Source organism: Alosa sapidissima, chromosome 11 (assembly GCF_018492685.1).
Source record: "Alosa sapidissima isolate fAloSap1 chromosome 11, fAloSap1.pri, whole genome shotgun sequence".
Lineage (NCBI taxonomy): Eukaryota > Metazoa > Chordata > Actinopteri > Clupeiformes > Clupeidae > Alosa > Alosa sapidissima.
In genome coordinates this window covers 4601547-4614043 of record NC_055967.1, presented here as the reverse complement: position 1 = coordinate 4614043, position 12497 = coordinate 4601547, and the positions used below count along the sequence as shown (strand labels likewise).

General features: G+C 42.3%; 1 protein-coding gene across 6 annotated transcripts in view; it reads right to left on the bottom strand.

Moving 5' to 3' along the window:
• Nucleotides 1-188: 188 nt before the first annotated feature.
• The window catches only part of edc4 (enhancer of mRNA decapping 4), a 34328-nt gene continuing 22019 nt past the window's right edge, over nt 189-12497 (bottom strand). For all 6 annotated transcript variants that reach the window (XM_042108706.1, XM_042108710.1, XM_042108707.1 and 3 more), the window contains 4 exons: nt 8813-8999; nt 7830-8049; nt 6938-7101; nt 189-3103 (listed from right to left, as the gene is read on the bottom strand). In XM_042108706.1, the coding sequence (XP_041964640.1) occupies nt 2917-3103; nt 6938-7101; nt 7830-8049; nt 8813-8999 (758 nt within the window). In that variant the 3' untranslated portion in view covers nt 189-2916. The remainder of the gene's footprint in view (nt 3104-6937; nt 7102-7829; nt 8050-8812; nt 9000-12497) is intronic.

Genomic DNA, 12497 nt, shown 5'->3' with positions numbered 1-12497 from the left:
TTAAGATGTTTGATGCGTATAAACGAATGTTGACCCGTCCGTCGTAATCCCGTCCACAGAGAATGCAAACGTCACAGGGCCACGGGTATGCGGGAGAAATAAAGCCTGCGTGGATTAGAACCACACATACCCCCGAGCCAGCCTGTAGATTTTATAGAAATTAAAATGAGTGCAGACAAAACAACAGATTGAACATTGTGATTTTCTTTTTTATTCCAAAACGTCTAGGGTAAAAGAAACAGGTGTAAAATATACAACATAGTCGAAGCATTACGAACAAAACCACGATGGAAAAATGACAAAACGTTCAAATCTGTTCATACACAAAACAAGAGCTAATATGCAACGTTTGGAGAGGAAAGTAGTTATATATATAGCGTTATGTGCAAGCCTTGATAGGACATTCACATCTATTTGTTGCTAAACCCTGATAAGTATCAATCTTAATGAAAAAACAAAAGAAGAAAAACCTTGATTTATACACCGCGATTGCTGGTCGAAACCTGCACAAGAATAATGTGTACTTTACTAATCTTTACTAATTGAAAAAAAAAAACAGTAAAGGGTTACTTCAATAATCCAAGGGTTTGAACTTCCAGTAGCTATAACATACAGATGGCCAAGCTACTTGACCAAGGGTTGTTTTAGAGATGGAATCTAACCGAGAATGCTGTAATTTAGTGCGCTGATTCTTTTTGTTGACAAAAAAAAAAAAAAAAAAAAAAAAAAATAGTCCTTGTCTATCTAGACCTGGCATACATGAAGTTAAATGAGCACAGCTCCTTAGCATGCTGAGCTTAATCATTATTTAGTCTAAACCAGCTGCCCAACATAAAAAACCTTTGTGTGTGCCAAAATGTAACATTATCTACTGAGGCAAAGAAAACAAGTGGGTAGATGTGAACATATCCACATTTAAAGTATGACTGATGAGTTTTGAAGGCCTTGTTTAGGAAGCCTTTTTCATGACAGTGCTTCACTGGGTCTACAGTTGGTGTTGCGCACAAACAAACACAATCTCAGCCTTTTCTTGCAGACAATGAGAATGTGGTAGACACATAGAACAAGGGCAGGTTCCTTGGTCTTAAAACGCAAAACAAGAACTCAGATTTTCATCAGTAAACAATACAAGTGCTATTCCTTTGACTGAAAAAGCTTTGTTCTTCATAAGTGACCAGGAAATCAGCACATCAATGCAATGACCAGTGCCACTTCTCTCTTCACACTTTTACATATTACCTCTGATTTCTTTAACCACATCCTTCCGCCCCTAAATAGCACTAAGGTATAGTAAGGGAACAATTGACCACTCAAACTGTAGAACATTGTTAAGGCACTTTCTGTTAAGGTTACACTCCAGGTTATGAGAGCTATATTCTGTTATAATTTTTAATTTGACACCACAATCAATAAGTCCTCCACAGGGGGATGATAGAAACCCCAAATACACTAATCAGGATTTGCTTTGGGAGGAAGTGTAAAATAAAATACATCTTTAAAGGCCACATTGACACAAATCAGTACCTTTAAATGAAAGAATAGTCTTGCAAATTGTGGTAAATTTACAAAAGATAGTGAAGAGAAAAAGCAGCGCATGTAAAAATAGCATGATAAATAACAAACCTAGTTAATCTGATTTACTGCCATCTAGGGGCTAAAGCAAAAACTGCACACTTACAAATTGAATATGACATCTCTTAGTAATAAAAGATCTTGCTTGATTTGCTATGGAAAACAACTTTGACTTTGATAACTCAAGCATATGTTGAGAGTATGATTAATGTGAGAAGCTGGTGGATTGTAAGGACCCTGGAAAAATGGAGGGGGTGATCAAAAAAATTAAATGCGGACGGCCATTTTCCCTGTTTGCCTGGACGCCACAATCATATTCTTAATTGACTAATGTACACGGGTGCTTCAGCTTCCTGCTTAAACTAACACATAAAAACAAATCAGAAAAGAACTTACATTAACATATGAACACTGTACAGTTCTGTAAAGCCTATGCAAAAAAGTAGTCAGTCCTACAGGAAATACAACCCCCTCTCGCACACAAAACAAAACTAATTTTCAACCAGATGGAAATGTCTGTAGTACAAGAGGACTTTTAAAGAAATAAACTCAGTGTTTCTGGTAGAGGCAACATCCTGTGCATATGTACCTTGTTATTCCTTTCAGTTTGTGAAACAAAAATAAAAAACAGGGAGGAATTAAATGAAAATGTAGCAGTGAGTAGGATGGTAAAGAAGAGATCTCTATATAGTTGCAGTCCTCACTGCAGTTGTCTGTCTGACCAGTAGGCAGCATTGGAGAGAGCTGAGAAATAATCTGCAGAACATCTTCCATCCAACAAAGCACACTAGTGAAACACTGAAAGGTCCATTTGGTTTTCTTTTGCCTCTGCCTTGATGCATTGCACACAAAAGTTAGTTGACTTGTAATGGTCACTTACAAAAATAAAAGAGCAAAAACCTTCTCATTTTCATGTAGTTTGTCATACAAGACGAGAAATTACAAACTTTAGGATGAGGTGATACGTTGAGTGCAACTGCAGCCAACCAAAAAAAAAAAAAGCTAGTAAGCACAAACACCAAACTCAGAATCTGAGTGCCAATCTCCTCCATTCAAGCCACCGTCAAAATCCCGCAAATCCCAAAGAAAGACCACAGAAGAGCAGCTGGGGGGAGGGAGGGGAATCAAGGGTGAAAGGTCAAAGTCACGTGTGTGTCTGTGTGGAGGGACAGGCTGTACATGTATGGGTCTACATGGACAAGATGAATGGAGCTGCTATGTGTTCCTGTTTGGGAGATGCAGAAAGCAAGTGTGTGTGTGTGTGTGTGTGTGTGTTTCATTATGGGTGAGAGGGAGTTTGAGGAGCACATTGTTTGGGTAGGCTATGTGTTTTATGTGTGGGGGCTAGTGGTTGACCACTAGGCCCTGCAGCATCATCATGAGGCGGCGGGCCCTCTTGCTGAGTGGGCTGTGCGGCTCCTGCTGCAGGAACTGGAAGAGCTTCTGGCGCACCTGGGCCAGCACCGCACTCATGTGGTCCCGCGTCACCGGGTCGCCGTGGTCCAGGTTCATTACCGCATCCTCCAGATAGCTGAGGGGACACGAGAGAGACGGTCAGCACTCCGCACAGGACCTACATTCACCTTCTTTCACACCAACTTGCATTACATTCTCGTTGGGGACCGAAACAAGATCGGAACGTGTAAACTACTCCGTAATGCAGTTTTGGTCCCCAGCGAAAATGTACGCATCATCCAAAACTACTTTTTTTTTAACTGGATTTCCCCTTTAAATATTGTTCAATGCCTCTTTATAGGTGAGAAAGATGACACTATATAATAAACCTTGCCAGTTATTGAAACTCACGACAGATATTTCATCAGAACACCAGTCATTCAATTTAACGGTCATCAGTTATACAAATGTAACACATTGGTTATATAACTAACTAATATAGGCATGACAGCTGGTATAAAAAAAGGCCAGTACGTCAGCACGAACAGCGGGGACTCCAATGGGCATGGTCCACAATTAACATTTTATTTTTAAGGCTGCATCCAATCGCCACATAGAATATGGATTTTTTTTCCTGTTTGTCAAGTTTCACCCGCACTGTTGGCATCCCCGCCTCACCCCTTGTATTTAGCCCGCCCGTGCTGGAATGAGCTATTTGATCTCCGCTGTCGGATCACTGGTCTGCCTCAAAGCACTAATCTGGTTAGCCTGAGGCAGGTTTTTCCATAAACCTGTCTCCGGACTCCTGGGCCACCTCTGGAGATTAATTGAATTTCAGTGATGCCGGTCGGTCCTCTGGTGGGATGGATGGATGGCTGGCTCCGGTAATGCACGGGGGTCAACCACAAAGGGCAGGCAGGGGCAAGCATCAGCACGTTTGTGTGATTACATGTTTTAACACTCCTCCTCTACACCGCTCTGCTCCCACTGCTCGTCACGTATGCGATGCACTCCTGTTGATTCTTAAAGCCTATTCTGGTATAAAGCAAGGGTTTTTTTTCCCCCCCTTTCCACTCTCCCTTTGTCGGACATTGCAACCTCCATAAGGATTAAGAGAGCTGCCACCTGTCTGAATGGAGATATTCACCATCTGCCTTTCGACTCGAATGGCTGGACCCTGATGGGGTGGGCGGATGGGTGGGTGGGAGCACATATTCCGGAGAGGTCATCTTAATTACCTTACAACCACTCATTAAGATTAGAGCATCTGATTAAAAAAGGAGGAAATGCAATACAACGACCTTAATAACCCGCTTACTGTGTGCAGCCCACGCGCGCGGGTTCCAGATGGCCCAGCCAAGATGCTACGCATCAGATTGTTATAAAAATTTCACATCTTCATTCAGCTCGCTCCAATACATTTAAGCCAAAAGGACCATGCTTCCCATGTCACCCCCCTCGCTGTAATCTTGAGGCTTAAGTGTCATTAGCCTCCAGGGTGTAGGAAGGATGCTGCTCAAATCTTAACCCCTTGGGGGTGGCTTAACCCCGTCATCAATATTACAAAATAAACAAACTGGACTTGGACCGATATTTACAGTACAAGTCATAAAAATGGACATACAGAGGCATGCCACGGTATCCCCGGTCATCAAAAAAACAAAACAAGCAAAAGGAAAAATGAAGTAATATTGACTGAATTGTACTGTCCTTATGAGTCTCGAAGGTCGGACCACTAAACATATTAAACACGTAACATATGGTTATTGATACACATACACACTCTCACTGCCACACAGATGGTGATGTATTGGAACATCTGGGTTGTATGAGCTTTAGGTTATTCGAGATGTGATTCGTGCTGTAACGAGTCGAGTGGACAGAGGTGTGTAAAGGCAGTAAAGGGAGTTGGCAGCGGGCGATTCGTGCGTGCGCCTGGGCTTCGGGGGCTTGGCCGACTCCCCTGGCGGGCGTACAGGCCCAGCGCCAGGCTGCTGAGAGGCTTAATGGCTGTAGTCAGGAGTGGCACGGCATTAAGGACTGAGGTATGTCCCAGGTTTACCGTCGAGGAGAGCCCTTAAAGTCACGATTTAAAGCAGGAGGACAGGCAGAAAAAAGAGCCCTGTTCACTAGAGGTGCCGATAACCAGGCTGTAATGATGTAGAGATTACCTTCCACACACACACACACACACACACCTAATGTTTGGATTGACCTGAGGGTCCATTAGGATGCATCATCTCACTCCCAGGACCTTGCGCGCAGGTGTTTGTTTTGTTTACCTGGGTTTACTTTGTGTAAAGGGATTTTTGTCAAGGTGAATAACTGTGAACAGAACATCAGAGGCCAGAGGGAGTGCAACCTTGGTTTCTTCGACCCCTCTCCACTGCGGGGTGAAACTCTGATGTCTGATTGAAAAAGGTCAACCTGGGCTAGTGGGAGTGCTATCTGGCGCTCAATGAAGGAATTTCAGAAGAAAATATGTCTATGTGACAGTGCAATTGCACTAGGACATGCTCTCATAATTATAACTTGAATATTACAGCCCTTAAAGCAAGAAAACCATCTGTGCCTGACAGGCTTGGAATTTCACCATTCTGGGGGCAAGGCCACTTGGCCTTCAGTTGGGCATATTTGGTGGGGGGCACAAAGGCCACATGTCAGGGCACCAAGGCCAAAGTTAACTATTAGTAGTAGGCTATAAAAATGATCAAAGTTGGATTTAGCCTATTCACTGCAGTAGACCTGCATCACTGTATGAAACATTACAAAAACATGAAATGAAAAAATGACATATTACATAGAACTGTAAATCATCTGACTATCTAATATTTACAGATATCTAGGCTTCTTCATGTATTGAACAATTTAAGCACAGCTCAGCTTTAAGAAACTCAAATAGCCTAGATGCATGCTTAGCATTTTGTGATCATTAAGGCTACTTTCACAAACTCTTAAGTCAGCCGTCCTCTGATTTACCAATATCTAGGCGATATTTGTAACATTTATTTTGTATTTGGCCCGTTATGAAATCATGTGGAACAATTTATTTAAACACATTGTAAAACTTAAAGCCCAAATTTGGAGACATCCATGTATGTCGAACTTTACTGCAAATTCAAAACTGGATTACTCTGGAACGGCTAACTGTACAGGGGACTGCTTTACACCTTTGTGTTCGGTAAGGTCTCCTGTTTATTCTGATACATGGGTTGTCATGTGTTAAAAGAAGGGTTCGTAAAGTATTACACCGAGATGAATGGGTAGGGAGATTATGGGACGCAAAACCTTCAGTAGAATGTATGATTAAATGGAATTATATTATTTCCTTTTCTCGCGAACCGTTCAACACAGCAATTATCGGCTAACATCGTTTAAAAGCTGAGAAAAAGCTCTTTCATGTGATATGTGTGATGTCTGTGTGATGAATAGGCTACTTCGCGAGTAGTTCAACTGAGAATGGGTGAATTTGGACGCACTTTCTTTCTTGCGCTGCCACTTTCTCCACTGCGTAAAAGACTAAATTAATTTGTGAATGCTAAGATTATTTTGACAGGCCACAGGCTAAATAAAAATCGCTATTAGTAGGACGCAAAGCAGAATATTGAAAGAAGGGGGCACCAAGGCCACCGTTGCCTGTAAACCTCTGATTTTAAAAGGGGCCTCACGGCCAACGCAAGGGGCTATTATTTTTATACATTTTTATACAATGCAAGGGGCATAATAATTATACATTCCCCCAAAAAAACAAAAAAAAAAAACAATGTAATTGGACTGGCCAAAGCCTTAATTCCACCCCAGTGCCTGAGAGCTTTAAGTCCTGAGATTTCACTTTTGTTAGAAGTCCATTGAGCCATTAACAAAATACTGCTAAAAATCTAATCTACGGAAGCATGTGAACAATTCACCCATACACAACCCCAACCTGGAGGAAGAAGAATGAAAGAGAGAGGTGTCGTTTGTCTCCTACCTAATTTTGAGCTCGGTGCGCGTGCCGAGGTTGGTAGAGAGCTGCTGGATGAGTGACAGCAGGACGGGCTGGATGAGGGGGCATGGGTGCTGGCCAAACACCTGCTGAGAGTCGATGGTCTCGCACACATACAGAACCAGGTTCAAGTCAGCAGCAGACAAGGCCTGGAGATGGGAAAGGGAGGATTATAGAGAGAGAGAGGGAGAGAGAAATAAAGACAGATGGAATAGGCAAGGAGGAAGAGAAGAAAAATAAGAGAGATCGAGACAGATGAGGAGAGGGGGAGAGGAACTGAGTCAGTCAATATCAGAATCGCTTAGTCTGCAACTTGCTGGGCATCCTGATTAAACTGGGCCCAGTATGCAACATACATATGAAAAGTATGTAATTACGTAATCTAGTGACTGACCAACTGGTTTGAGCTACTCTCTGTAAACTAATTCATACATTTACATACATATAGAGGGGTCAAGATGAGGCAGAGGGGGACCATCCCGAGTATGTGCACACCAGTGATGTGTGGGTCCATTACCAAATGACCTGAACTCACCCAAAGCTTCAATTACTAATAAAGACCAAACTACCCTTGGGGTTTCACAGCAACTGATTTAGTTAGATGACGTTTTTCATAATAGCTATTGACAAGTTCTTACGTACTAGTACAGTGCTGGAGCTAGCATTATTGCTTGAGCTAGCTGTTGGCAGCAGGTGTTTTATCATTAGATGGTTATCCATAGCAGATATATTCTTTTTGTACTTCAACACAGCTGTATACAACTTCCATGCCACTGTGGAACAACTAGTTGACTACTGCCTACAGCACCGACAAATGAGTTTAATAGTCGCCTAGTCGAAACCCCTATACAGTGCATAGGTATGATGACAAGTAGACCTGCTGGAAGGCCTGGTTGAGCTGTCCCTGCTGCAGTAGCTGCAGGATGGCCGCCTGCTGGCTCTGGTAGTCCAGGTGGGCGGTGGGGATGGGAGTGCCAGCGGCCGAGCGCATGGCCTGCATGATGCTGGAGGTCACCACCGCCTGCTGCTCCTTCATAGCCATGCTCACCTCACCCTTCACAATCCGCTGCACCTGCGTCAGGATCGAGTCCTGCAGGCTAGACGGACACACAGACAGAGAAACACACACACACACACACACACACACACAGATAGGGGGGAGAGGACAGGAAGAGACAGCACTCATTTAAAAAGCCTCATGAAAAGCTCAGCTGTTCACAGAGCTGGCTGGTTATGCTCAAGGCCAACTGAGGAAGTGAATTTCAGAGTGGTAAGGGAAAATTCCAAATAATAACACAAATGTTATTAGCAGATCAGTCTAGAGGACTATGCAAACAGAATATTAATTGTGGCTCTCCACACCAGTTTAAACACAATGAATTTTGTTGAAGGTGAGCCAGGGCTAAATTGAATTTGCTGGGAGAAATTAAACCCTGGCTTAAGGTTTGTTTGTGCACAGCGATCCATTTGCTGCCCACTCGATACAAGAGGATTCAAAACGCTGGCTAAGGTCTCTGTCTACACCATCAATCAAGAACTTCCTATATTTTCCAATATATATTTTTTTCATTTCCAATTTACACATGTAGTGCTATCAAACAAACTTGCTGTTTAGTTAAGTTCAACTGGCTTTACCATATCCCTCAGGAAGAAAACCAAAAATCATACATTGATTCAGGATATATCAGAATATAATGTATAATTCAGCAATTACATACTGCAGATAATTAATATTCTCAGCGAGTGACCAAGAAAAAGCACAAGAGGTGTAGCACGAGAGACAGACAGGAGGAAGTAAAACTGTAAAAGAGGAGGAGTAAGGAGGGCTGAGAAGAGATAGACACTGGAGTGGAGGCTTACTTTCCCACGACCATGTGGAGCTGGTGCTGGACCTCGGAGCGCACACTGGCCGTCACGGTACTGGCCAGCTGGTCGGTGGAGTTCTGGAAGGAGTCCATCATCTGCTGGAGCTGGCCAATCACGGGATCCCGTGCCTCCTGCTCCCGCTGCTTTCTGTTCTTCACATGAGTCTCAAGCTGCTGGATGTCTGCAGAGGGATGGCAGAGAAGACACGCTCAGAACACAGAGAGGAAATCTCTCTCCCTCTCCCTTTCTCTCTTGCTCTCACACACACACACACAGAGAGGAAATCTCTCTCCCTCTCCCTCTTGCTCACACACACACACACAGTAGGAATAGAGAGACCACACAATAGCACACACCTACTGCACACTCAGCTCCCATACACACATAAGCACACGCACAAACGCACTTATTGCACACTCTGTTGCATACACACGTACACCAATACTTTGAGCCCTCAGGCCACACTCTCTCATCCATCACAGCAAAACACACTCAGCAGCAGCAGTCCAAACACTCATGTGCACGTCTCTCCCATCACACCCACAGCACGTAGTTCTCAAAATCCCCCACACACATACTCATACACACTCCCAACCCTTTTGTTCCCTTCCACTTGCTCCTGCCGAGCAAAGAAAGTGAATAGAGTGCAAGACTCGCACACACACGCACACTATTCGTATATACTGTGAGTATTTAAAATTCAGCAGGGTACAAAGAACGTACAACAGATGGCCCTAAAACAACAACCTTATATTAAATCAACATAATACTTAAATACTCAACCAAATGTCAGTTTCTGGATTACAACAAGAATATGCAGTCTTGGATGCATACTAGAGGACTAACAGCATCAGCATAATCTAAAGTGACTAATGACTGTGATGGACATCTGTCTGCATCCAATAATTTTACTTGCTGTCTTTACCATAAGCTGTAATTTGTCTTGGTCTCTTTTGCGCATGTTCCCATATACACAAACCAGGCCAAAAGACAAAACGCTCTGAAGGACGCTCTGAACATTCGCTGTTGTAATTTTTTTTACCTTAGACGTAGTACATGTATCAAATTTGAGTTGGTCATCAATTTCAATCCCTAGATATTTGTAACTATTAACCCTCTCAATTATCTTGTCATTAATAACGCTGTTGGGGATCTCACTTTTATGGCGTCTGAAATCTATTACCATCTCTTTTGTTTTATTTGCATTAACAGCCAGGAAGTTGTCTTTACGCCAATTGGTGAAGTTACTCACCTCTTCCTCAAAGCTGGTCAGTGCTGAGCTGTTGGGTTTCAAATACCCAACAATGGCAGTATCGTCCGCATATTTAAACAGGCATGCAAACTGGTCAGGGGTGAAAAAGGTGAGAAGGGCACGCGAAGTGACAATAGTGCATAGCTTCCACGGAGTATGAAATGGCCCAAAGCTAGAGATTTACAAAGAAAACAAACTATAAAATCACTAAAAAATTTGTTGTGGCCAAAAATATCATATGTATGATAAAAAATAAGTGAATATAAAAAAAGTGTCTTCTCCTATTTCTCCTTAAGTGTGAGGGGTCCGTTGCACTGTTTGGCAGCATGCTTCAGCATGGCCCTCCTCTCCTCCTAAGCAATCTACATGAGTTTTCTTTCTTTCTTTTTTCTCTGTGCCTGAAGTTCAGACATTTCTGAAGATTTCAGGCCTATTGGACATGAAGACATAGTAGGCATAGTATTAGAATAAAGATGATAAGTTTGAATATTTGTTGAACCAAACCAGGTGAAACTTGCTTGAGAAACACACTATTTCAGACTAACATTATATAAAATAGGGTAGACTAGACTAATTTGTAAAATCGATTTGAAATGTCTTAACTTCCTATGGAATGGGCATTTTTGTGTCTAGACCAGGTCTTGTGAAGCCGTGTGCAAAAGTAGATCAAAATAAAATGAAAAATGAGTCATTTAGACCATTATTTGCTAAGGTATGCTCATGTGTTTTGTAAAATGCCCAATGGAAACTCCCCATAGGACTTTTGGTTACCCAAAATGCATACTGACAATAAAAGCCTTACTGTGTGGTTTCTGGACTATTTGGATTGTTTGTCAGAGGTTCTGATGGAATGACTACACTATGGAATAATTACAGAAATGTCTTTGCATTTTCTTTGTTGGTTCAATGAGTGTGGATAAGATGGATTATACATCTGCACAACAAATATGGGATAAAACAATGGATAAAATATGGATTCCTGTCACTATTTCAATACCCAATTTGCTGCATCTATCTTATTGATAAGGATACACACTGCAGCTAGAAGGTAGGGAAGCACCGGAGGGGGAGGAGGGCAATTTGATACAATTTAATTGAGACATAGTAAGATTAATCTGACAATGTAAAGCACTATACAGATTGTACATGAAAAAGGTTGTCATATATGGATTCCCAAGTGTCCAAGCTTTCAAATGGTGTATAACATTACTATGCTAAATAGCAATATGGTGCAATTGATTTATAATGTTGGGGGAGAGGGGGGTGGGTGTGTTGTGGAGGGCACACTGTTTCATAACAAGTGTTATCCTGCAGCCTAGGTTACTTACAGATTGTGGCATTGTGCTAGTTAGTTTGTTTAACTAACCAATAAAGTTGTGTTGTGTGAATAGTGTTCACACTACATGTTAAACTGTAGCCTACCCTATAGGCACAGGCTACTTCAGATCAGGTCACTGGACGTTTCTTAAAGACACGTCAATAAACACTGATTTTGTCTCTGAGCAAAATCAGTATAGGAAAGATCAGTATAGCAAAGGCTAATGTGAATAATTAAAGAGTTAAATGTGAATAATTAAAAAGTTAAACGTTTTGCACAGCCCAGTTTAGGAGACATTTAACTCTTTAGGTTATTCACATTAGCCTTTGCTATACTGATAAGGTCTGTGTATTTGCTTCACCTTTTGCCGATCTAGACCAAGTACAGCACTTAACCTATTCATCAAATTAACTCGTTGTGTCTATATTTCTGTCTCATATCGCTAACTTTAACAACATTAAAACAAAACCGCCAATGCTACGTTGCTACACTAATCTCAACGTCTTTTGCTAACAGAAGTTGAAAGTTTCAACTAGCCCACCTGTGACATTTCTAGGCACCTTTCCTCGCCGTGCTCACATTCCAGCTGACATTTCAGACGCATCTAGGCCTATCTGCGCTCACAAAAGGAGGCTATACCTGCGCGAGCGTTCTGTTCACGTTGCCTCTGCAGCAACAAGCTTCCACTGATGTTTAGTAAATGCACATAGCCTAACATTCGTTGCTGACATTTTTAATGGCGCTCTGGCAACACCAAGACGTGTTTGCGTCTGCACAATAGTAAACTCGTTGACCCCCCCCCCCCCAAATATTTTCTCATCGGTTCTGCACAAACCATGTAAGTCAGTCATTTTGGATTCAAAACGGCGAATTTCGCCGAAAGGTGAGGAGTTTGCATGCCTGATTTAAAGAAAGTGTGAATGGATGTGCTAACTCGGCACTCGTTAGTGTAAAGTGTGTAGAGTACGGGGGACAAAACACACCTCCGAAGGGCGCCGGTGTTTCTGGGCCTGGCGGTGGAGGTTGTTGTGTCCTATTTGTTAGGAAACTGTTGATCCAAATGATGAGCTTTTGGTTGACCCCTAGCTCTGCCAATTTATCCACCAACA